At 40.9% G+C, this 27337-nt stretch overlaps 3 protein-coding genes across 14 annotated transcripts in view; 2 read left to right on the forward strand and 1 right to left on the reverse strand.

The window, feature by feature from the left end:
* Positions 1-1964: 1964 nt before the first annotated feature.
* rtbdn (retbindin) lies at positions 1965-5329 on the forward strand. The gene is made up of 6 exons (XM_049746114.2): positions 1965-2131; positions 2921-3082; positions 3162-3261; positions 3323-3451; positions 3523-3619; positions 4493-5329. Exons 2-6 carry the CDS (start codon positions 2923-2925, stop codon positions 4844-4846), a joined length of 840 nt encoding a protein of 279 aa, XP_049602071.1. The 5' UTR covers positions 1965-2131; positions 2921-2922; the 3' UTR covers positions 4847-5329.
* A 510-nt stretch (positions 5330-5839) lies between these two features.
* The window catches only part of hook2 (hook microtubule-tethering protein 2), a 36898-nt gene continuing 15400 nt past the window's right edge, over positions 5840-27337 (forward strand). For 2 of the 12 annotated variants that reach the window (XM_049746009.2, XM_049746010.2), the window contains exons 1-5: positions 5840-6116; positions 17472-17545; positions 24764-24863; positions 25603-25729; positions 26684-26846. The gene's annotated coding sequence lies outside the window, so the exon portion shown is untranslated. The other 10 variants (XM_049746011.2, XM_049746012.2, XM_049746013.2 and 7 more) reach the window with 10 other exon arrangements.
* junbb (JunB proto-oncogene, AP-1 transcription factor subunit b) lies at positions 8009-9684 on the reverse strand. Its single transcript, XM_049746105.2, has one exon. The coding sequence runs from the start codon at positions 9397-9399 to the stop codon at positions 8419-8421; it is 981 nt and encodes a 326-aa protein (XP_049602062.1). The 5' UTR covers positions 9400-9684; the 3' UTR covers positions 8009-8418.

The following is a 27337-nucleotide window of genomic DNA, read 5'->3' on the forward strand; positions in this document are numbered from 1 at the left end:
ATTATTATTAGTAGTAGTATTATTAGTATTTTTATGTAATGGCGCAGATTAACCACTGGGGGGTGAACTTGAACAACGTTGTTTTCATCCACAGTAATGTCTTTATCCTTTAATGCATTTATATTTTAATATTTTAAGTGCATGTTAAATCTTACCCTAAGGGTAAATGTACCTCTAAGTGCATTTGATCATGGCTGGAAAAAAAAAGTTCATCAAGGTATGCTGTGTTTCTCATTCTACTTGATAAATGTCATCGACTGCCAGATGTGTCGTCCACTTCCACCTTTTTTTAATTCCATATAAATGCCATTGTGGAGAATAGGTCAGTGGAGCACATCAGAGACATTCCAAATGTTGGATATGAATGTCTGTTATTTAGTGAGTCAACAAAGATGGCTGGCAGTGTTTGCCAGCTGAGGGCCAGCCGGAGGCTCCAAGACAGGCCGTGATCCGACTCTGTTAAATGAGAACGACAGCGAGGGCACATATTGAGCAATGACGGCCCGCTTTGTCCTCTCTCTCTCGGTTCCCTGAATAGCTCTTGCACAAAGGATATCGTTATTTCTCCTCTAATTACCAGATGGTGAACTGTTTGTCTGCCCCCCCTGCGCTCCCCTGCTCTCACCCGCAGAAATAATGCTGACCCTGTGGAGTTATAAAACAGTCTGCGGGGCCAAAGTGATCCCGTCTTTCTGATTCTGCTCTTCCTCTGAAATCTATGAGATGAAGTGTTAAAGCACTTCTCCCCTGAGACCATTATGGTGTCTAATCTCATTAGGATTTAATGGGATAGTGTTGATCATTTTCAGACTATGTTTTACAAACATTTCACACTCCCAGCTGCGTTTTAAAATGCCGGGAAATGGGAAAGAAAATATTTTTTTCTGTATGGCTAAAATTCTTGGGATATAAAGGTCTCTTCACTGCATTTGAACCTATGGAAATTTGTTTCCAGTCAAGTAATTTTTGAGTAATAGCACAATTATTTAAAAAAAAAAGAAACTTATTGAAATTTAAAATTAATTAAAATTTAAAAAATCATTATTAACACACACATTTTTTGTATTATTTATTGTATATTCCCAATTTTGTGAAATATAATCTTTCTTTATTTCTAAAAAAAAATATTTTTAAAAATACTGTGGTCATTTGATGGCTTCTAGATGAACTCGTCTCACCGCTGCTGTTTTTTTTTCACGTTCATCAATCAGGTCCAAATCACATCTCCTGTTTCCCAATCTTCGGTTTTAGGATGCCGTATGTAGGCCACAAGACGCTTTCCATCTGCTCTTCTGTGGCCAAAAGCTTTAGGAAGGGCACTGCTGGAAAGAGAGAACTACACCAGGGACAGGGATTACCATGGCACACCGGGGCCAAGTGGAGGTGAGATTAAAACCCTCATGAATACAAACAAGTAATGGAAAACACAGTAAAAAAAATTCCACATTTGCAGTCTCTCAAAATGGAAAGCGTAAGTAAGACCTTTAGACCATTGTCGGCAAGATTTCTTGCTCACCTATGTGCATCATGAAGCACGTATTGGGGCTCACGTGGTAAAAATAAATCCATCCTGTGCAATAGGTTTAAGTGAACTCTGATGCTAACCGGAAGGCTTTTGCAACACGTCGGCGAGGTCACTTTGTTTAGTTCGGCGGAGATTTGTGCCTTCAGCTTAACAGTACGTTAAATCTCACCTGCTCTAACCTTGTCCTGTGGGAAAAGCCGTGACCTCGGTGTTTATGTATGTGCATGTGGATAGAAAAGATTGGAAGACGGGTGTGACTCAGCACCACTTGCGAATGATCCTGATGGGATTTGGGTTGGAGTGGTGCTGAAATAAGAATGTCAACAGGGGGGGATTTCGTTAAACGTCTTCATTGGGAGATTAACAGGGAGCTACTTGGGGTGGGGGAGAGAGAGAGAGAGCAGAACAGGATGGTGGGGGCGAGTAGGTTCGCCGAATGGATGTGAAACGTTCTTCATATAAGCCATTGACGAGCAGTACGCAGACAGCACGAGGGAAAGAAGCAGGAGCATCTTCAGAAAACAAACAAATAAAAAAAAAAACGTTTGGTCGAGAGGATAAACTTGGGATCTAATCCAGTGGAACATATATTCTGAAAAAAAGCAGGTAAATTTATTTAAGTCTTTTTTATGACTAATAATAATTGTTAAGAAATACTTGTTGCTCTCACAACAACAATATTGTTGGTATTTTAAAAGAGGAAAAAAAAGTGCTGTTGGTATGGGAATATGCATATAGTATATTATGGGTAAAGTGATTTTAAATTTTCAGCAAATGACTAACAAAGTTTATCTCTATTTTTGTGTTAAAAAGTGTGTGATTTTTTTTTGCAATTAATGCCAATGTGGCATTAATTATCACCATTATTATTATTATGGATGTTATTGTTGTTGTCAACCAATACAACGTCACTAGAGGAAGAAAAAAAACTTTCCGAAATAATTTCATATATATCCAGCTATTATGTTTTTTAAAATTCCTCCAGCCTGGAACACACAAAATGAGCACCATCTTTTCAAGCGTCTATCTCTGACCTTTCCTGAGGCCATGCTGCCCGCTGATTTTATTATTTTTTTTTTTTAAATTCGTGTTCGGTAGCCTACACACAGGAGCAGCAGCTTGTCAGATTACACAACTACGCATGTCATCCATCTGATCGCGGTGTCTCAGTCCCACCTAATTAGGCTCACCCAGCTACTAGGTCACCACATGCAGAGCTCACAGCCGGCTGGACGTCTCAGCTACTCTTACTCGGACAACAGGGACAAATTCTACGGAAATTAATTGTTTCAAAATTTGGGGAGAGAAAGAATAAAATGTGAATTGCAGTGACCATGTAAATAAAAAGCTAGAGGAGCTAAAAAACTCAATTAATTGAATTCTTTATGATCATAGATATGATCATCCTCATGCGCGCTCTTCTGTTGATATGCGCATATTGGACAACTGTGCTGATTGTCGGAATCAGCTCAGAGGGGACGTGTCTTCAAGATGGCAAGCATAAGGCCACACCCAGTCCAGAACCTCACCTGAAGGACTGCACGCTCTATGCAGACAGTGAGTTGCCTCATTAAAATCTGCAAGTGAGACTCCACAGGCATCTTGACTGACAGATGGCTGTTTTTTTCTCTAACAGATAGTTGCTGCACACAGGAAGACATCCAGGATTTCTCCCATTCTCCCTCTGCCAGCAATCAGAATGAACCCTGGGACAAGTGTGGGCCGCTGAGTCCTGTGTAAGTCTCCGACATATGCAAGCAAACGACATGACTTGCGTAATGACCGTTTCCATCGTAGGTGTGAAGGCTACCTGAAGCGTGTGTCATGTTTCTACCGCTGCTCGCCGGATGCTGCTCGCTGGCCTCATCCCCATCGCCGTACCTACATCCAGGCCGTGCCTCTCTGCCACAGCTTCTGCCGGGATTGGTGAGACAGCCATATATATTGATAGTGTCATAGCACTGGTGTGAGACTATTGCATGTCTTTTTTTCTGCAGGTTCGATGCGTGCAAAACAGACCTGACATGTGCTCGTAATTGGGCCACAGATCCCAGAGGCCACAACTGCACTGGAACCTGTGTTCAGTATCAGCAGGTAATCAAGGGTGTGTTTCCCTATATGGCAGTTGAACATTTGGTGTATGTTCTAGAAATGACTAATGGCAAAATATTTTGATGGGTGTGTCTATAGTCAGAATAAAACTCAGTAGCACTAATAATGAAAAACACACTCCAAAATCTAAGCTGGACTCTAATAGAAAGTTCAAACTACTGTACCAGGTAATGCAAAAATGGCTTAGCTCTCTGTGAAAGCCTCAACTAAATAAATAAATAAATAAATAAATAAATAAATAAATAAATAAATAAATAAATAAACAGTTGCTGCCCAAGCAAAAGATGTCCAGGACTCTGTGTAAGCCTCAAATAAATAAATAAACAAATAAACAAATAAACAAATAAACAAACAAACAAATAAATAAATAAATAATAAATAAATAAATAAATAAATAAATAAATAAATAAATAAATAAATAAATAAACAGTTGCTGCCCAAGCAGAAGATTTCAAGGACAGGGTAAAGCCTCGGGAAATTTCTGCTTGCACGGAATAAGCTTTGGCAGCAAAAGATGTGAGCCTGGGGAAGGACTCACTGTTTGTGTGCATGTGTGTTAGGCATGTTAGACAGTCTATGAGTTGACATTCTCTTTGTCCTTCAGACATGATGAATATATTATAGCTTTTCACCTTCTGAACACCTCGTGCACCTTAGTCTTAATCCCCAAACAGATGAGGGGAAGCAGACGTCGAGGTGCTGTTGTGCTGTAGGGGAAACACAGATTAGGAATTTGGCAAGAGATGGGAAATAATATACTGGAGACACGGTTTTTATTTTTATGATTAAAATAATATTTTAATTCATTTGATCCTCTTGTCAATTTCCATTTCTTTTTTGTATTTTCCTGCTCAGATGTATCAACATGGCCGAGATCTGTGCGAGAGCCTTTGGGGTGACGCCTTCATGACGGTTGAAGATTCATCTGAAGGGGTCGCAGATGCCGGCGTGAACGGCAACCCCGGCAGCGGTCGCCCGTGTGGCTGCCTGACCCTCAGTCCTTCCGACAAGGATGTGATCTCGGCCCTCCGGGCCCACCAGGATGACCCGGAAGAGCTTGATACCACCAAAACCGGGCTGCCTCCGTATATGTCGCCCTGCCAGACCAAGCTGCCCCCGCAGACGAGGAGCGGCAGGAAGGGGAATTCTGTCCTCCGCAAACGTTCCATCATAGTGGACGACGGAGAGGGAAGTGGAAGTGGCCTGTAGGAAATAAAAATGAGTCAAAATATTAGAAATAATTGTCTAGCTGTTACTATACAACTTGTATCTAAGTGGAGTTTGGACCACACTCCTCTCACACTGTAGTCAGATGTTCTGAACCAAACTTGTGAGGCCATATTATGCAGTGTTTGTCATGAAATATTTAAAAGAGAAAAAGTTCACAGCAAGTAAGGGTTTAATGAATCTAAGTGACTCAGATAGAAAGGGAATGACAGTGAAAAGATATCATTCATATCAGGAGGAAGGTTTAATAATCATATTTCAAATCTGCTGAGCAATTATAGGCTAAATCCACAGAGAGGCCGAGATATTAATATTCTGGTAGCTTGGTCCTCAATGTCCTGTAAATGTTTCTATTCTGATTACAATATGAAACTCCATTAGATGTAGAGTTTTTTAAAGTAAATATTCCCTTAATTGGTGTTGTGTGATTTTCATTTTGTTCTCAATAAAGCCTACCTATCTACATATTTCGAATGGGCTTCATCTTTCAAAGCATGAAGAGCAATTTTGTTTTTCAGGAACAGACTGACCTAGAGCAGACATGAAAAGGTCTTTTTTTTTTTTCAAGTAGAGGAATTTGGAAGCCTGCAATAGCCCTGACCTGAATTCAAATGGCACAACTGTGGAGTGATCTAAAGAGGGATGGGAAACAGCAATTATTCACAATCTAATGGGATTGGAATGCTTTTGCAAGGAAAAGTGGGGCAATAGGACCACATCAATTGTTTTGTGAAAGGTTAGTTATAAGTAACTAAAATAATCAGAGCACAGAAGTAAAAAAGAAACAACATTAAGTGCCAGTCAATTCTGAATGCTCGTTCAAGGCTAACAGAATATCTAATATACTGATATATAGGACTTGTAACACTGTTAATTAAGCCCAATTGTTTTTTTTTAATATACGTAGTACTTGATTGAGGTGTAGCTCACACTTTTACCACTTAGTGGCGCTGTAGGAATACACTACGCAGAACGTCTTTCCGATTAGAGTAGAGAAGAAGACCGAAACTCGAAATTAAAGTTGAGCATAAGAATATAATTGTTACTCAGTTAAACTTTAGACACACTTATAAGCGACTTTCAGAACTTTTGTTCGTTAATGTACGCCGAATTTAGATTTTAAATAATTAAAACGGTTATTTTGGTGACCATACCATAGCATTTTGTGCTACGTTAGCATGTTGAAGAGAAGAAGACATCCTGTTCCTGCCAATCCCAATAAAACAAGATGTGGTTAACAAAGGGCCGGAAGGTAAGAACATTTCCTTCATCCGTTCAGACAGAGGTCACCAAATATATCACCAAAAGTTTATCTAAAGTTTTTTTAAATAATATACAATGTGCATGGATCCAATGGTGTATGCTGTTTTACTATTTATCCACTAGATGGCAGTAGAGCCATTCAAAACGCTTTTGAATATTGTTCTAGGTCACACAATACAGTACAAATAAGACATTAAATATTCAGACGTGGGCACGTTTCAAATATATGCTGGATCAGAGCCAGTACTATGCAGTGTGAGTTTATTTAATCATACTCGTCATCCCTACAGCCTCATTTTACTATCATTCTGCAGAAGATTAAATGAGAATTATTATTTACCTACATACTATTCAGATTATAAAACTTTAACAATAGACCAAGACCAAACTCGATATCAGTTATATGATGACAATATGCGGGTATATGTAATACAGTGTTGTGTTTGGTTATGCAAATAGCAACAGCCGGGTCTGCGTGTCTGTGGGAGAAAAAAAAAAAAAGAGAGAGACTCGCGGAGAGGAAACTAAACCCACCCAGAGCTTTTCAGACGTCACTGTTCACATCACAGATGTTCCCACACAGTCGGTGTGGGTTGTGGGCCGAGGCGTGCAGAACGGCACTGAGGCTTTAATTGGCTTTTTTTTTTCCTTTTTAGTGCGCATTATGATCACGTCAGCCCGTCTTGTGCGTAAATTGAGCCCCCGCCACCAAGACGGTGACACCTTATCTTTTATTTCGAGTGGGAGATGATAGTGCCATTTACTGATCGCAATCGACACACTGGAGGCGACCTATTTACGGTTAATTGTGTGCCAAATTTGGTCCGAGTGCGTAAACCCACTTCCTTTACATGTTTTTGACAAAAATGGGAAAATAATCTCGAAAAAGAGAAGTTGTGTGGGCGGCCTGTTTCCACGTGCGTGACAAAAATAACTTGGTATTAAGGGAATATTTAAATATGTTCGAAAAGTTTCCTCTTTAAAATAATTTGAGGGTGAACGTTTTGTGCTAGTGTCTTTTAAAGTAACTATTAGAGACTACTCCATCCGTGTTTTGCTTTTCTTCCATTACGAGGACAGAAATACCCCTCCGGTTTTCCCGGGGTCGGTTTATATGCTAAGCTTCTCCTGGCCAACTGTCCCTGAAGCTGTTCTGGTATCTTATTTTAGCTTCAGTTGTCTTGCAATGTATATAAGCATAACTACATGCAGGAGATTCATTGAGGGTAGTGTCCTAATTTATTCCAAGATGCTTGTCTGTGAGTATTACTCATCCACGGGACTCCCCCACCCCACAATATAATCTTGCTTTGAGCCCCATTTTTGTCTTGCCGCGCATATTTGTGCACTGACGCGTACACCATCATTGTCGTTCTTGGCTGCGTGCGCTTCTCCAAGCATCCACGCAGATGCTCATGTAGGATCCGGACGCCCACTCATGCCTGATGCCATGCCAAGTGGTGAGGCGCCTTCAAAAGCCCAGGCATTCCTAAAAGTCCTAGTCACCCCCCACCCATCTGCAGTAAGTTACTTCTGACCCTAAATGGGGTTAACGGAAGTGTCAGCCATCAAACTAAAAGCTACTATTAAATATTGAATGATTAGCTTTATAGTTTTTGCTTGTGTTGTGCCATCATGGGTGTTAATTTTTGTTTTTTTTTATGATTGCATCTGTCCACTTTTAATTAATTTCGGCATAGACAATTAACCGTCACATTTAAACCCACGCACGATTGGGTCGAACTCAGAACTGTGCTAACCACCATGATGCCCTCATCATAAACCAAAATTAGCCTTTTAGTGGACTCCAATTACCGTGTGGTTTTTTTTTTTGCGGCCCCAAAGATGCTAGTATGTTTCCCTTAAAACAACAACAACACATTGTTATCATGTTTTTGAGACGCTTTACTTAAATACACATCACACATAAAAAAGACATTGTAAACATTGGACATAGTTAGTTTGCCTGGATCAACCAGGACAAACAACAATAATTTACACAAAGAATATTATGCAGCAAATATACAAAGACATATTGATAACTGATTTCTGCCATTTCGTAAACCAGAATAAGGGCATCTTCTCTCAGTGTTTGCCCAATGCTGCGCTGATGAAGTGTTGAATGGTTCTTTGGGGGGTGTCCAGCATCCGGAAGTACCATTTCAATCAGTCTTTTTGCACAACACAGATACAACATAGTTGTCTACGAAGGCCCGCTGCTGCCTCGAGTTGTTGTGCGCAATACGACTCCAGTGTTATCACCTTAAAGTCACTCTTTTTGTAGTCTGTGTTTAAAATGCTTCCATCTTGCTCGTGAGCATCAGCTGACAGCCGCTGCTCACATGCGTCAAGACTTTCCGTTTGAGCTGGGCCACCTGGTCCCGGAGTACCGAGGCCGTGTTGGACAGGCCGGCGTTGTCGCTCTTTAGACCTTTCACCTTCTCCTCCAGGCGAGCGATGCGCTCCAGTTTGCGCCGCCGGCACTTGGTCGCCGCCAGTCGGTTCCTCAGCCTCTTGCGCTCCGCTTTGATCCTCTCCTGGGTCTCCAGATTGATAGGAGACATGGGAGGCGAGCCATCGCTGCTCAGGAGGTCCGGCACGGTTTGCGGTTCCTCTTTGAGAGCAACGAGGCGCTGCGGATGAAGCCCAGAACCCGGGTGGTGGTTCTGGAAAGCGCCGTGCACGGAGGTCTGAGGGTGGTTCTGCTGGTGGGGCGGCAGGTAGCTGATGGTGGCTGTGGGGTAGCTGGAGGCTGAAGAGAGTCCGGTGTTCGGGCAGTAGGCGTTCAGCGTGGTGTAAATGGGCGGTTCGGGTTGCAGTCCCGAGCCGAACACACTAGGGGCCGCTTGCGAGCATGTGTTAACTCCGCTGCCGCCGATGGAGGAGAGCGAATGAGGCATTTGGTTCATCTTGTGCAGCTCATCCAAAGCTTTTACGAACCCCTCCGCGAAGCCCTCCTGCTCATCGGTGATGCCCCGATTGTAGAAGTACTGCCCCGGGGTCGGGCTGGTGATGACACCGTTACTGTTTTGGATGATAAGCCTCTCGAGCTCTGGGGACGCGAGCTTCAGGGTCCCAACGTCCTGCTGCCCCCCCTGGTACGGGTCCGAGTCGGCCCTCAGGTGCGATTTCAGGTTGCGATAGGGCTCTGTCAAGTTCAAATTCATATTCTGCTTTAGCAGCTTGTAGTCGTGCATTGCGGCGTCTGAGTGGCCATATGCCGACAGAAAAGAGTCATCATGATAAAAAGGTTGTTCCATCTTTGTGGACATAAAGTCGGGAAAGTAAGCTTACCGGCTTGCTTATTGAAACAGTCTCAACAAATGTCAAGAGTCAGCAGAGCATCAATTCGTCTTGTCAACAGTGTCCCAAGATCAGAAACTATCACTCCAGCAGAAAAAAATGAGTGAAAGTCCAACAAATCAAGACGGGTTCCTTTTGAGTCTGCTTGCTAATTTCTCCTCGCGCCTGATAAGTCCCAAGAAAAAAAACTTGCAAACTCCTGTGACGATGCGTACGCGTTGCTGCGTGTGAAGGTGTGTGCAGTCGGCTTCATAGCGCACATTTTATATAGCCATGGACGCACGCTTGCTGCCAGGGAGCTGCAGCCTTCTGATTGGCCAGTTTCCCCGGAGACCACGCCCCCGCCAGTGACGCAGATGCCAGGAAAGAGCGACTGTAAATAAGCCTGTAGGCAAGACAGCACTCGGCGGAGGCATGTCTGCGGACACTCATAAATACAGACCTTTTTCTTCATTTATAACTTTAATTTAACAATTTGGATATTTAATGTAGCTCTTTTGACAAGGAACCGCTGGTAGAATCATACATAATTCAATTTTGCCTTTTAATTTGAGCGCATCGCTGTTAAAGAGCAATCACATAAAAAAATGTTTTATAGCTTAATCTTTTATAGCGGTTTTCTTGTTTGACACTAATTATATGAACGTTCACTAAAAACCTGAGTGATGCGTTGAAATTTCATATTGGCTTCTGTGGAGGAAGTCCTCATACCTAATATGGGCATGAGTGACGTAGTAGTTCCCCTCCGGGAGAACCGGGAACCCACTCCCACTAGGACTGCATTCCTGCTTTTGTGCCATCCATGTGCAACTCGGGAAGGGACTTTCTGGATAAGCAGGGAGGGGAAAAAAACGATTCGGATCTCAATTTTGTTTACTAAGCGAGAGGAATGAAGATTTACTTGGTAATGAAGTTGCCGTGGATTAAATGCCAACCCTAAATCAATGTGTTTTGGAGAAAGTGGAATAGTTGTATTACTTGGTAGCCTATTTAATAAATATAATATAATATGTATAGCAGCAAAACAATACTTATACAATGATATGGTTTGTAAGGTCTTTGTCCTTTTTATCTGATTGGCCCATTTCACTAAGATTATATGTGGTTCTGCTCCACTGGTTGTGTTTCTTTTTGCACACAATGCACAGTGAAAGTATAGTGCACCTGTCTTTGCTGTTGTGAAGGAAATCTTTGTCTGGTCGATGTAGTTCGTCAAAGTCCCACACAAACACAGACAAATACCCCCATCGAGGTAGATTGTATCCATGTTCAGACAAAACGTGTCAGGTGGCGTGCTTTGCTCTGGCTGCGTCTAAATCTTCTGGCTGAGGAATTAATCTCAGTTTTTGTTCTGATGTCAGCAGCATATCAAATAGCAAATCACTTGTTTACACATTGTCAAGGCACTTTTTGTATTTTAGAATGAAACAGCATACCGACATGTTTACGCATTTCTGAAAAGTGGGCACAGGAAAATTATTTATTTTATTTATTTATCTCAAAAAAACATTTTGCCCTTGAAACTCTCGAGGAGCACAAATTTATCATCTGGAAAAAAGGGTGGTAGTATAATTATAAGACTATATTGCTTCAGTATAATTATGATACACCAGTAATGTACGTTTCTTTCATTAGATCTAACTATACCTTTTTAATTATTATAATTCTGTCTTCACTGTGGTTCTATTACCTAATTGTGAGCCGCAGATGACTCAATTTAGTGAATTTTACATTACCAAAAATGGTTTATTGCCCTATAATGGCATATGATAATAGCATTATAATACAACTTTATTTTATAGCGCATTTTACTACTACTACTACTACTATCGCATATCATTTTAAGAGAGAGAGCACATACTTGTCTCATCGTAGACGTTGACAACTCACACTAAGCCACTGCCAATAAATAAAAGCCAGCATAATCGCTGCGTTATCATGCAAAACTTGTACGAGCACGGCGCACTCTAATGAGTAATTTGAGCTCTGATGTACGATAGCCCGCAACACGCAGAAGAAGACTTCAAGCCTCGCCATCAATATTGCAAAACCGCTAACTGGATGATCAAGTGTCACCATTGTGCTGGCCAGAGACTTGAGTCATTGCAACTTTGACTTCTGTCGACTCCAATGACTGTTTTGATGACTTGTGACTTGACAAAAAGAGCTCAGACTCAAGTTGGACTTAGAAGTTACTTTTATTTTTTTACTTGACTTGAGTCATGACTTGACAGTTTGTTTTAAAGTTAGAATGTGCAGTTTGTTTATTTATTTATGTATTTATTCATTTATTTATGTGCTTTTTATTTAGCATACTGTGATACAAAGTTCAGGTCACTAACAACTGTCAGACTTCAACTTCCAAATAAAATCAGCCCATCAATCTCCTTGTTTACTTAATCTTCGCTTTTCTACTTTTGGCAGTCAGACGGATTCTGTTATCACGCTTAGACCTCGTAGGAGTCCTCCCAATAAAACAGAGGTTAGCAAAAAAACCGAAATGAAAATATTCTCAATACAACTTTCTTTTTCCTCTCTCCCCATGATTGATAATAACGGCGTGAAGAAATTGTCCGGTATTCACCAAGACTATTTTAATTCTATTCCTCCTTGCCAGTATCCATGGGAATATGGATAAACAGAAAAAAAACAACACATTTCCTGGCAATGTTGTGCATCCACTTTGCCACCTCCCTCATAAACGCTATTCTCTGTGCAGCTGTTCGTTTCAGCCGCCGCTCCACTCTGCTGGGGTTGAGCTTTTATTCAGCGTTGCGGTAGAGGTTGACCACAGTCCCAGTGACATTTTGGCAAAGCACATTATATAGTCCGGAGTGGTGAGTGTTTACGGGAACACTCATGCAGTGGCATCTTGCCATTACGCCAAATGTTAGTCAAAAACACTCATATTAGCTAAGCTGTGTGAGAAACGGTGGCAGATGTATACGCTGTGTTATGGATTCATGAGTAGAGATGTTTGTTTTCCAGAAACAACACAGGAGTGCTTCAAATTCAAGTCCAAACATTGACATGTGGCGAATCATTGGAACACTTATCAGGTTTCAGCTTTTTGTGAAAACAAAAATTCTGCCTGACATCTTAGTCACATCATGATTAGTCATAGACTGTTTAGATTTAGGGATGCTCTGTATGGACCAGTATAGAATTTGCTCCGAGTTCTGCTTTCTTTGTCTGCAGACATTGTGGGTTGTTCCTCCGGGATTTTGTGTTGATCTCTTTTTTTTTTTTTTTTTGGTTCATAAAGGCAGATTTGCTTTTAACTCATTCAGCGCCATTGACGATTGTAGATGTCAAAGATATGAACTTGGTTGGCAGTGAGTGAGTTAAGAGTGAGCATCACATGGATGATTAAAAGTTACCTGGATCGGCAAGCCCCGAAGTTGGAAGTACGATTAATCAAAGCGCACTTGTACTGTATGTAACCTCGAAAAAAGCATATGACTTTTTGGGTGGAGTATTCTTCACCGTTATCTTTACCACATGTTCACAGAGGGAGGAGAAAACATGGATTTATTAAAAATGATTAACTGCAAGAGTATCCTTTTGTTTCCATGATTTCATTTGTCATCTGATAAAAATGTGGGCTGTACATTTTATGTGTGACTCCCAAAAATGAAGACTTGATAAGATAGATATACATTTGCAAAACAATTTTTTTATTATTATTAATTTAATTCAACCTTAGCTTGTCTTAATAAAAATGTTATACTCTTTTATCACTAAAATTTTTTATTTCAAAGTATATTTGTCAAAATTATAGTACCCCCTAAATTTTTTTAATTAACTATTTATTATACCACACAAAGAAATGATTCCCACACACAATCAAGGGAATAATATCAACATAGTTGACATTGAGCAATTGAGTGCCTTGCTCAAGGGCAACTAATCTCACTTGTCTGTTTTTCACCAATGAGATTCTGACTATTTGCAGACCTGAGGTCAAAACCACTCCGTCAATCTGACAATGCACATTTTTCATTCCTAATCTCACCAATACTCACAAAATCACACTTTCTTTTTTTTTTTTTGCCCTCGTGGATTCTGCCTTTAACACAGCAGACCTTCACAATGAGGTGCTTGTGCTGGAGATTGAGCTTTCCTCACCTCCTCCACTCAAACCGTCCCATTGTGCGCCTCGCCACCTCTGCACAACTCGTCTTTTGTCAGGCGCCTGTCGTCTGCTTCTTCGCAACGCTGAGCCCTTTCCCTTCCTCAAGAAGACTCCGTCCATGTGACTCAGAGCTACGCAGGCACAACCGAGGCCAGCCAGAGGTCAAAGCTCACGCTTCGCTTCATAGTCTCCCCCCCCCCCCCCCCTGACCTTCCCAACTCCAGCAAACACCCACTCAGCAGAAAAGAGCAGCGGGTTATAGAGGGCCGAGCAAGGAGAAAGAGAAAGACGTGCTCAGTCTTGATGAGGTTTGTTTGCGAAGCGCCCTCTTGACGGAAAGCCTGACTCCTTCATTTAGACATAATGGGGCCTCTCAAGCGTGCACTGTCTTGGCTGGTCTCCTTTGTGAATATGGTCACTTTAGTGCCAGGCCTATTAATAGAGCCATCCATCATCATCGACATCACCAACACCACATGATGTTGCGGTTTATACCGTATTAACCCGCGACCACCGACTTATCGAATCTACCAAAGGTCAACTACCGAAAAAACCTCATTCACTCTTCATGTGGCATTCGTTTGAAGGCTAAAGTTCACCAAGGTCTCCGATTTGAGATGCTCGGCCGAATTCAAGTCTGGCATGCGTTAGCGGTACATCAAATACCACGTGATAGCGACGATATGATTATTTTTGGCTATGCAATCTGCCTCGATATTTTAAGGAATGGGAAATTAAGGGCGACCTAGTTATCCCTTGATATTTCTCATCACATTAGCATCAACGCACGGTTTTATTTAGTTAACCGAACTGAATTATCATATGGTCGTAGCATCAGTGATATATATTAGAGACGGTGGAAAAAAATTATATCGAGAGAGAGAGAGAGAGAGAGAGAGAGAGAGAGAGAGAGAGAGAGCAGCTCAGACTGTGTCCAAATGAGCTGTTAAAATTTGCATCTGTGACTAATCAAATCATATGCAGTCACATTTTGGTTCAAGCAGGCATTTTTTTTTTTTTTATTCTAGGGATCTTCCCAGAAAAATATGCAGGCTTGAAACACACTGTTCACACTGTGGTTCCATGAGCCACTTTCTAATTTCTGCCAAAGGTATAGTGGTAAAGTAGCCTGCTGAGTAGCACTTTTTTTTTTTTTTTAATTTTCACCCACTGCGCTACCCATTGCGCTCGGTTCTCGCTAACTAGTGAGCCCGGAATAGCCTATGGAATTGTTCAGACAGGTGACCTTACAATAAAGGTATGACAAAGGCATTGAGAAATAGGAAAACTTTCTTTTCAAACCATTTTAGTTACTTCTTCCTTCATTCTTGGCTGATTAGAAACCTGAGGACGAGGCTAAAGTGATTAATTGACTGGTTGGCATGAGAGAACAGTTACTAAGTTTCAAATTGGATGAAATTCTCTTCTGAAGATTTTACTGGCAAATAAAAATTGCGCTTGGATTCCTACAGTCTTGTAAAATCTGCACACATTTGATTCCAGCCCATGTGCCAAGGAACTGTGGGATGTTGCTCTTCTCAGTTGTAGTTTGGCTCAGTTACATAAGCAAAGCTGCTGTGGTTTCATTACGTGCCATATGGTCCAAAAAGTTCTTTTGACCATCTAAGTGATGTCAGAACTTAAAAGAAGTTCCACTTTTTGGATTTGTTTGCGTCAACCCAACCTGAGCGTTGATTGCGCAACTCTTCAATTCGGATGTAGTGGTTTAGTAATGACGTATCAGCGAACAAAAATTTTTTGGGATTATTATTTTTGGATGAGTCATTTTAATGCCGCGCACATCCTCACAACTAAAACGTCATACGAAAAACGTTTGTAACACTGTCACAAATTATTTTCTTGTCGTTCATTGTCTGTGGTGTGTTTCATCTCATTGTCTGCTGTACTTCCTTGTTTCTATGCTGGTGGTTGTCCAAAATAACATCAGCCAGGCACGAAGGTGGGGCAGCATGAGTGTAGCAAGTCAAGCAACCCTTCCCATGACAGATATTAACGATGGGGTAAGACCTTGAAAACTATGACGTCATCAATCATTTACATAAAAAGTAGAAAGTCTGAGATGATGACTAGACAGTGAGTCTGAAAAACAAATATGCCGTAAGATCATCATTGAGTTTATGTCTTGAATCTGATTTTCTGCTGTTTTTAATAATAACAAAAAAAAAAGTGCAGCTTCAGCAGTTTCTGTCATTAAAAAAAAAAAAAAGACGTTCTCATATTTTTGGCGGTGTCTGCAATTCTAGTCAAGCCCCGGGGGAGTCTCGGCGTGATCCCGAGCCAAGTGCCATGCCCAATGCCCAGAACCTTGTGAATCTTAAACAAGCCTAGACACGAACGCCCTGGAGCAAATCATTGCCCGTAAATCACGCACACACTTTATCCACTCACCCTTTGCTTACTTGCACAAACATTATTGCTCCCTTGCTTGTGTATATGTAAATGCCTTTCCCTGCTTACCGATTGCTGTTTTGTTTCTTTTTTTTTTTTTTTTTACATTATCCGACAGTTATTGTTTGTGCACTCTGGCAAGCATATTTTGTGGGATGCCGGCAAGCAGAGAAACCACAGGCGCCAACACTATTAGCAGTTTTGGTTTCTCACAAAGTACACTAATTACCAGACTAGACTCGCAAGGTGTATATTAAAAGCAGCGGTCTCATTTTGTTTGATGAACCAGCAGGAACTTGATTTTCAACTAAGAGTCAATGTTTTAATTTAATTTAATTAAATTTAATTGATTTTTATTTTGTTTTATTTTATTTTATTATCTGAATGAACACCGCGGCTTACTGTAAGCGATCAAACAAAATACTACAACTAGATCTTTGTCTTTAATTTTTAGACGTATCAAAATTCGTGTTGTGTTCCTATGGTTCGAGTCAAGAACAAACAACATCTCTCTCACGTGTCAGATCTGAAAGTTTGGACTTACTCATCTTCACAGTGCCTGTCAAACAGTTCACCGCTTTGTCATTCCTCATCACAAAACAAAGGCGTCCTCATTTCTGAACACTTATGGCGCCATCATAAAAAACGAATTCTCACGCCACAGCTTCACATTTTTGCTACTCGTGATCTCAAGAGCTCATGTTTTGTTGTGCATGTTAAATGGGGAATTTTTGTCGAATGTTTCACTGTAAGGTGCAAGGACAGAAATAGCTAAGCTATGCCTGGCAGGTATGGATGCTGGTATCCATAATGACACCGGCCTTGTGAGTGAAGAGGCTCTTCTAAAAAGCAGAGCAGGTGGATGTGTAGGTGGTCTGCCGCCAGCATTCTCATTCCACGCAAAACATGCATTATTGCAAATATTGGACATTTTCTTTTGCACACCTTAATGCCCTTCATGTGCACACAGCATAAATTAAAAGTACTGCTTAGCCTAGGAGCACACTGTAGACCTAAACACTTTATTTATTTATATTTATTTGATTATTTCATTACATATATTTATTTATTCTAGTTATATTAGTTAACAAAGTAAGGGTTTGTCAACTTTCACTTCTGGGGTGAGTAATTGCAAAAGTAAACACTGAGTAAGACCACAGCATTAAATATGGGCCTGTGTTTCGGTTTGAAATGGAAAAAAAAAAAAAAAAAGCTTATTTGCAGTCGATTTGCTTCATCAGCATCCGAATCTAACAGTTTGCACTTACTTACTGGAGGACTGTCACGTCACTTAAATGTGTGTGTGTACGTGTGTTCAACCTCGTTTGATGTTGCAAGTCACCTCTGCCAAGCTCATGAGCGCTCCAAACCTGACTCAGAATCACTTTTATGATCGTGATTACATGAACACATGTTTGCAGGTTGAAAAGTCATTTGGATGTTTATAAGACTTGACTAAGTAGTCTTTTTTTTTTCTTTTTTTTTGCTTACTGACAGCAAAGTAATGTCAAGTTGATTGCCGACCCACAAGCAGATGTGACTTTCTGCTGACCGAGGTGAAAGCAAACACGGTAAAGTTTTCTTCTTTTCTCCACCGATCTGAACAAATATGCACTCACATGTTCTTTTCTTACGAACACAATAGAGAAGAGTTAACACATGTCAGTAATGGGGTCACGCCCCCGTCTTTATTATGAACAGTTTGTTTCATCCAACCACACCTTAAAAAGCATTTTTAATACTTTCTCACACTCATAGAACACTTGAGATTATCCACAAGCAAGGTAAAACATGCCAGAGTTAAGAACTGCCATTTTTCTGTAGTACAGGTTATACAGGGTCTCTTTTTGTGACTTTGTTACATAAGGTTAATAGATACACCCATGTTCAAATTCCAAGTCATAAAATAGATTTTTAAATGCCACATTAATGTGATTTATGAACTGTACAACTCAATATAGTTACAAAATAAACTGTGGAATTAAACATGAATGAAATCACGTGATTGCATAAGTGTGCACACCCTCGTGTGTGATGTTCAGAATTATCAAATTCCAAGTCATAAAATAGATTTTTAAATGCCACATTAATGTGATCTATAAACTGTATAACTCAGTATAGTTACAAAATAAATTGTGGAAATAAACATGAATGAAATCACGTGATTGCATAACTGTGCACACCCTCATGTGTGATGTTCAGGATTAACCAATCGCATTCAAACTCATGTTAAATGGGAGTGACCATTTAATTGGTTAATTCTAAACACAACCACATTACAGTTATATGAGGGTGTGCACACTTATGCAATCACATGATTGTGCACACACCCGCCCCCATTGAAAGTACTTCTTATTGAGCCCTTCTTATTGTCCCATACTTCATGGCTTCAACAAAAAAGAAATACAACTGGAAAGGCTCAGTCAGAATCTCGTAATTCACACCAGACTTTGCAAAAATATTGCTGGAGAAAAACAGTTTTTGAAAAATGACTCGTGTCTGCTCTGCCACTCCAGCAAATGTTCTTTGTATGTAAGTATTTAACTCCATACAGTATGGGAACAATCTTCTTGTTGTTATGTAAGCCGTCCATCTTTTACAGCATGCACCTGTGGAAGAACTCTCTCTCTTAATAAATACAAAGCGCCTTCTTCTGATCAGAGGCACCATATGCATGGGCAGCGTTTCACACAGATGCGTGCGTGACTCCAACCACTTAAACAAGCATGTGTACCCAGCAGGTGCCTCTTCTACCCACTTTGTGGTAAATTGCTCCTTTTTGCTCCACTTTTTTTTTTTATATCTGCCCACTTTTCTCCCAAAGAGAAAAAAAAAGTCTCAGCCACGCGCCCACATGTGCATATCAATCAAACGGGATTACAGAGGAGCAAGACATCCTGAGGCGAATCATCTGTAAGATCAAAACTAATTACATCGCTGGAGTCTTTTTACATAGGTCGGCGCGATAAAAAGACTTTTGAAAGCATCAAGCACGTGTTCTTGGCAGCGGGGAGGAAGCCGTATTGAATCTTTACACTATCATTTGCGAACACATTCCAGTCATCTCCGCTGACTGTGGTATGTATCAAACCGCCATGTCCTTCCTTTCAGATAACACTTCCTGTGCCGCTGAGAGGTCGAGAGGATGTTAATCACATCCTATGGTTTGAATTTGGATTCGACTATTTGTATTGATAAACAAATGAACATCATTTCCTACTTCTGCTTTTCCAATTTTGCAAGTGGTGTGTAGTTCTGAAAATTTTTCACACTGTCAAATGTCATTTTTAATTGAATACTCAATTTTGATAGTTATTCGATATATTTATTCGGTTAGCACTCGGGGTCCGGGTCACCTGCGTCACTGAATCGGCGGTAGGATGGAGGAAGAAACAAAGAACAGGCAAATGCTGGTCAACAATCTGGCAGACCTTGAGACAATCGGGCCCGCGTGGCAGGCGGCAGATAGGCAGGCACCAAAATGGCGACGTGAACAGGAAGGATACAATTCACAATGGCGATGTCTGGCATAGAATGTTGTGTTATGAAGGAAGACAGGAGCCGCACGGTTCCAGCGAAACACGGAATGAAATACTTGACATTGTTTCCATTGAAGTACTTTTCATTTTTTCCATCAGTGTGAAACCTGCAAGACAAAGTCTGACATTCCACAAACAGCCACGGTTAAAACAGAAAAAAGGTCATGTTTGTTTTGTTTTTTTTTCTCCCCCAAAGGGCCCCTGAGTTAAAGGTGATTGTGTTGCCTTGCAGGCTTTTTTTTTTTTAATGTCTATTTGGAAGTATTGCGGTTTGTCTCGCTATGCATCATGGGAGAAATATGAGTGGGTGTGCTCCAAAACACTAGGAATAGCATTGGTGTCATAAATGCTGTGTTTAAAACAATCAATAGGCACTCTGCCGTTAAAAAGAGCATTGTGCGTCTGCACGCTAGCGCGATGGGAGTCCTGATGCGCTAAGGGTGAATGTGCGTGAGCGTGTGTGTGGGCCGCGGGGCCACCCTGTGATCGTCTCCTTGGCAGCCTCGCCGCTGAAGAGCTCTCTGGGTGTTGAAGAGGCCTCCCGGAATAAGAGAACAAACACACGTATCCGAAAGTCTGATGAGAGCTGACAGCCTCTTTTTCTTCCGTGCACTCGGGGGTCAGAGTGCCATGTAGCCCGCATGCGGTTATGTGCTACGCTAGCATGAACGCACACATGCATGCGTATTCACACTACGACTCGACGGAGCTCCCTACTCAACGCCGCTAACCCCCCCCCCTCTGATGTTTGATGTGGTCTTCAGAGAACCGTCTTAAAAGAAATTCCAGCGTTTGAAGTCGCTGTGCACTTTTCGTCCGCGAGGTTCCTCTTTCATCTTCCGACAGATTGAAAGTTGGGAACAAGATCTGAACTTGCCCCACTTGAGCTATTTACCATGTGGTGTACCTGGGAATTCGAGACGTTGATCACGCAGAGGCTATTGTTCCTCTCGTAAGATGCGGCAATGCACTCATCCCTTGCCAAAACACTCCGGTCGCTTTCCACGGAGGCTTCTTCAAACAAATGCCCCCCCAGAATACTTCGTTTTGAATTCCAGGAATTTATTCACGTTATTTTCAATGCAAGGCGCACAAAGAATCATCCGATATGCTTATACAAATATTGTCACGGAGGATTGTTTGCTTACTCTAGCGTGCAGTTGCAGTATTGGACTATTGACTTGAATAATCCCTTTATCCTGCGACCCTTGTGAGCATAAAAAGATCCAGAAGATGGACGGATGGATAATCCCTTTTGCAACGTTTCAAGCACATACACTCAAAATCATCTTAAGGGCCACTCAAGAAATTCATGATTTGAATAAATCCATGTGAACAATATCTAGGAGGTCATGGCGTGTTCCTTAAAAATTTAGAGGCAAAGAAACGTTCAACAAATAGACAGTAATATTTGTTTAAAAATAGGTTTATCTGGGAGGTCAAGGTATGTTCCTCCAAAAAATGCCGAGGCAAAATAACATTCAACAAATAGCCAGCGATGTTTGTATAAGGCGCTGGTGGGAAAGTGTACACAGAACTTAACATGCTGCAGAACAGGTTACCATCAACACAGTAGGCTTTATTTTCACGCAAGTGCGCTTGGCGTAAAAACTAGATTTTCATGCTGGGGCAAGTCAGACTTACCGTGTTTTGATTTTGCCAGACCGGGCATGTGTATTTTTTAATGTGTAAGTCCGTTTCTGCTCAAAGACTCATTTTCAAAAGAGCAGCTTCCATTGGCCAGGAAGTCAATCAACTGTTCGCTCCCACAACAGCGCAAACGCCCTTGGTATGAAAATACAAAAAATAAAAACTCGCAGTTATAATAACTATCAATTTGAGCTGTCCGTTAGGGTGTGTGCAATTTTGGAAAAAAAGAAATGAACGTGCATACGGTTTTATTTCTTTCCATAGACTTTTAGACCGTAAAATAAGGCCACTCCACAAGGAAGCCTTATGGCCGGCCACTTGAAGGCCACTTTATTGTCATTAGTGAGCTAAAGCATCCATCTCCAACTCCCTAGCAATAGAAGCAAACAGGAAGCAGCTGTTGCCACGGGAACCAGCCTGAAGTACGACACTATGGCGTGCGCTCGAGTGAGGTAAGAAATGGAAGAAAAAATGTGCGAGGGAGCGGATTGTTGTGTTGGTGGAATTTAATTAGAACGTGAGGGAACATCCAGCATAGGCTTGGAAGGAAAACATGTATTGTGCGTGCGTGTGTGTGTGTGTGTGTACACGATCATTTACGCAAGAACTGCGGCTGAGTGTGAGTCTGGGAATAGGTTGACTGACGCACAGAATGACAGATGAGCTTTGGAGTCCTGGCAACCCCTCCAAATCACCCTCCTCTCCTCTCCCGCTCTCTCGTCCTCCACCTCCTCACACACCTTCTCATCTCATCCCTCTTTCCACTCTTTTCCATGTTAGTAAATCCTGGAATCGTCGTTTATCTAAGAATGTAAGAAAATGGCTTTAACTGCTTACATGAAGTAATAATGTGTGGAATCACATTACTCAGATTGGAATGTGAAAAATGCAATATATTTTTTCCATCTATTCTTCACATCGGCTTATCAAATTACTCTTAGCGATCGAATGGTCCGGGAGATTAAAGACTTGTTCTCCCTCAGGTCCTGAACACAATACTGCTTCCAAGATAACAGTCATATAATGTCTAGATTTTTTTTTTTTTCTCGTTTTGGCAACTCGCCCATTCCTGCCATTGTTAATTTCCATTTTTCTGCCAAAAGGAAGGCGACGATGATCTGATTTCCCTGGTCACTGCCCCACATTTTTCACAACACATTTAGAAAGAGTGTATCCTTTAACTGAAATGTGAGGTGACTTGGGTAAATTTAAGTTGGATAGTGAAAAATCGAAAGTCATTCGTCTAGCTATTGCTAGCTATTTACTTAGCTTGCCATACAAAACAGAAAAAATAAATAAAAATCATTTTTTTGCCAAAACTTCTGATTTCAAAAGTGATTTGCTGTGATTCATTCATTTTTTCCTCCTGTTTCCTAGCAAAAATCGCGAGGCACAAGCCCACACACACACACAAAAGAAAAAAAATCATACGCACTTCCGTTTCCTTGTCGTCTCGGATCAGACTGCCCCTCAAAGCAAAGAAAAGACGGTCAGACACACAGATGAGCCAGACACACACAGGAAATTACCTCAAAATAACATTATTATGTACTATTATGATGAAAAGGTATTGAAGCAGATTAAATTGGTAATTAAATCACAAAAATAAAATCCATGCTGACCATTCTGTTCACTGCTAGCTGTCAAGACTTACACATTTGAGTCCATTCACAACAATAGAGGAAGTGAAAATTAGATTTTTTTTAACTGCCACAATCTTTTTACACACAGATCCTTATGTAAATATGTCACCCGATAATCAGAATTTTTTTTAATATGGTTAAAAAAAAAAATAATTCATGAAGCATGCCAGATTTGAAAAGTTCATGGTTGCCACTTACAAAGGATATGACTTATTGACAATTCAGTATCTCACAATCTGGGACAAGCTGTGTCTTGCCCGGCTATTAATGGACACAGTCACACGTACTTCCCTGTGCCACATGAACATCTGCGCAAAAAAAAAACGGCTTTCACATTCAAACGTCATCCCACAAATTATACTGGACTTAACATTTTTTTTAACTCCCTCCATTTTATCCTCCTTTCAGCACCTGTCGTCAAAATGTGGTTTACTCAATGCTGCGGTATTATGATGAATCTTTCAAATTCAAGGAATTTCAACATCATTTTCCAAAGTGAAGTCATCAAATTTACATCGTACGTCAATGACCACCGATTGAGGTTGCTCAAGTGTGTCACGAAACACAGCGGAAGCCGTGACCTCTGCCGTCTTTTTTAAAAACGATAAGATCTCCAATACAACTAATACTAGCAATCATGAGTCTCTTTTAAACGTTTACAATTTATATAAGTGATGATGAATCTTATCACTTTTCAACACGCCACCGCACATTACATTTCACACCTCTTACACACACCACAGTCATTAGCAAGAAGTGGTCATTACAAACTTTTTCCTGGACTATTCCTCGGACTAGGTCTAATTATAAAGCCAAAGGAAGTGAGAGATATCTATTTTGAGCGCCAATGTCTTGATCAGGAGATGTACACCCATGACATGAGGTGAGCGTGACGCATACAGTGTGAAGTGTGAAACAACATATGTAAATCGTTTAGCATCTGCACGCCGGGTGTTTTGAACACTCGAAGCAATATTTATCTGCACACAAATGGTGCAGCAACACATGTAGAAAGGTCATAAAAACATTTTTTTATTTATTTTTACTAATTTATCTATTTATTTTAATTTTTTTATATTATATTTATTATTTGCCTTACACTGCCCACTAGAATTGTCAACTTGAGATGTTAAAAATCAGTATTCATGTACCTAGCTTTACTGGCTTGAGAAATATCCTTAAAGCGTCTAACCAAACAGTCTCCTCTGTGTATACGCCCACATCGGCATCCAACATTAATCAAAGTACAGTAGCACTATTGCTTGGAGCTTTTGTGAGTTCTCATTAGGGGTAGTGCTTATAGATAGCTGGGATATCGTACTTCTTCTTATTTAAAACCGAGCGTTAAATATCTGCTGGAGGTCTTTTTGTAATTGTTAATTGCACATAGAAAAATAAAGTTATTTGTTGTGTATTTCATCTTTGTTTTGTCTCCATTTTCTATACTTTTTTGGAAATGCCAGCCTGGCTGTCCTTTTCGTCTTCCTAATGAGTGGTTTGCATTTTTATTTTTATGGCCTTTTCTTCTATCCTCTGGAAGTTGTCGATGATGTCACTAACTGTCATATTCGACTTAGGGCCTTCCTTTGTGCTGTTTTCCTTCATCTGCTTGTTTCTATTCTACCAAAGTGATTTTTTTCTTCTTCGAGACTTTCGATAAGGTTGCGTTGGCAATGGGATGATGTTTGTGCAGTGGCTCTTAATGGTTCCCCATCGTGTCTCGGTTTCACAATTACTTGGACATTTTTTTCATGTCAGTTCCATCGATAGAATAATGTAGTCAAACGTGATAAAAAAAAAAAAAAACATTTCCTGGCTTCATCTGTTACCATTTAGCTCAGTAAGATAAAACTGTCAAAGAGGATTAAAAGCCTGTCTTGTTAGTCAGACGAGATGAACCACCTTTTTTATCTTTGTGTTCCTTAACCCAGTCTGTCCTCCTCATGTTGACCCGCAGGACCACACAGGTGTAAGACCCCCGGGGTGATACGATCAGACCTCCACAGACGTTGCATGGGAAGCGAGGCGCTAAATGTCAGGACAAAAAGAGCAAGGGGGTGAGTAAGAGGGTGCATTTCATGTGCATGATGAGCTGACATTCAGCCGTGTGGAAGATGCTCCCTTTTAGAGCAAGTGAGCAAATTTTCACATTGATTTTGTGTGTGTGTGTGTGTTCATGGTCCTTTGACAGATGGACATCAAATCTGGTACCTACTGGACAAACATCAGGGGTCTTAGTCACTGAACATCATGGCCCTGAACTCCGCTAAAACATTCATATCAATATGTTGTTTTGTGGATTTGGTTTAGGGATTGCGCAATAATAAGTGACCATAATAATGGAAATTCAGATACTTGGTTTCTGATACTCAGATACTAAATGCAAAGCCAGAAAATCACTCAGACCAACTTTAACCCGGCGCATGTGACATTTTGGTTGTAGAACATCTAAAAGCGGGTCTAAGTTGTGGCGCAGGTTATGTAATGGGATTTTGCTGGATTTGTTGACAGATATTTAATTTATAAATATGAAAGCAGCACACATTAAACCCTCCGATTCATTGTAGAACTATTTTCATTTTTAATATATTTTATTATTTTGTATTTTAATATATTTTGAATATATTTTGGATATTCTTAAAAGCACCTAATTGGCTATGGGTTATATGTATATATAATGGAAAAAAAAAATACTTCAACCTTCAATTTCCAAGCTCAGGATTTTCACACACTGTTTATGGATATTACATTCCTTATGACAGTCCTGTGACACATTCTCCCATGTTGTTTCCTCAGTGAATCAGCCATCATCTAACTGCTTCCAAATCCCCATCTCTTCCTCTCGAGTAACCCTCGTGTAACTCTGCAAAGTTTCAGTTGGAAAGGTTTCAAAGTGGAAGTGGAAACGCGCAAACTTCAGCCAGTGAGTCAGCTAACAAGGTACACCTTTGAAGGAAACCGCAAGCCCAGGCGAGCACATGGAGTGGATTTTGTTTTTCATAAATCACAGCGGCGGCACTGTTTGGTGCCTTTGACTTAATGATTGAACCGGAAAGGTCTTTCATGGTCATATCAGTTTCTACTAATGAATCGTAGAGAAAGTAAGAACTTACCATTTTAACTGTGTGTCTGTTTTTATTTGAATCTACAAGGAAAGATAAACACAGACAAATTGAACAGCTCCGTCTGTCTGTGGCACTTCCACTCCTCCCGTATAGCGAGGGCTCGATGACATGTCGACGGCGAGCCAACTACAACTGTTTTGATTAGTCACGTTTTAGTCACCGGTAGCAGCCGCATGGCAGCTTGGTGTGCACAAGAGACGTCTTTAAGTCGGAGGCCCTTCAATCACGTGAGGTCACCGCGGTCAAACGGAGGCGAGAAGCGAGACCCTTTTGTCGTCGGCGGTTGTTTACAGCTAGTGACATCACTCTTTGAGGAGTCTGTTATTAGGCTTTGAGCCTCGAGCTAAATGGTTCCTAACGAGAGGGTTGGAGGGTGTTATTGTGTGGTGCGCCGGGGTCCGCAGGGGAAAGTCCCTCAGCCACAAAATGATCCTGGTGACCACAAAGGTCTTTACGGACCACTGAGCAGTCACACAGAAGCGATGATTTAAAAATAGGAGAAGAAAATAGAGATGTTTTTTTTTTTTTTTTTTTCAAGCCTGCTTGTAAAAGCTTGATATTAACTGCAATCATTTATAAGCTTTTGTCCGCAGGTTATTATACAAAAAAAAAAAAAAAGTTGATGACTCATTCATCAAAGTCAACCTGAATATTTGCACCTGTAGTCAGAAAACTGCAATAGCCAGAAATAAGATGTGTTTTTTTTAAACTGCTGTCTAACTCTTGACTTGTTATCTCCTCATGTTTCAAAGTGAAGGATCTCTCCAAGTGAACAAAGGCAGCTGAAGATGTTGACAGCCACGCGGACAGCTGGGACTCCGGCTGCGTTGCTCAATAACGATCGACGTGACACCGCTGTCGAGACTCAAGAGGCCCCATTCAAGCTACCATGGGCCCGACCCGTCTACCGTGAAGGTATTCAAGTTGTGCAGCGCCATGCAAAAAGGGGGGAGTGGCAGAAGAAAAGAAAAAGTGATGAGTCACTAAACTTCCCAAAACCCCCCCTTCCCTCCCCTTCCTCATTTACGGGAAACAGAATGCTTTTTTTTTTTTTTTTTCTCTCTCGTGCTCTCCTTCCAGTCTGAGACGTTTATCTTCTTGACAAGTTGTTAGGGTCACAGCCAGGGTTAATATGTGTCGGTGAGCACGTTTCATTTTTCCCTCCGGGTTGTTGCTCTACCAAAACAGATTCAACGTACGTGAAGGAGGGAAGTTTGTTAGCGCTGTGTAGGGGAGGTGGCGAATAGTAAGCACTCACTTGGGACACAGTTAAGCCTTTGTTCTGAATCATAACCAGAACAATAAATAATTCATAAAAATTAACCAAGCGTCAAATTGATAAAAAAAAAATATTGTTGTGGTTTGCAGTTTTTTTACTTAAGTATTAGAAGCTTCTACAAAACAAA

Source organism: Syngnathus scovelli, chromosome 16, assembly GCF_024217435.2.
Source record: "Syngnathus scovelli strain Florida chromosome 16, RoL_Ssco_1.2, whole genome shotgun sequence".
Taxonomy (NCBI): domain Eukaryota; kingdom Metazoa; phylum Chordata; class Actinopteri; order Syngnathiformes; family Syngnathidae; genus Syngnathus; species Syngnathus scovelli.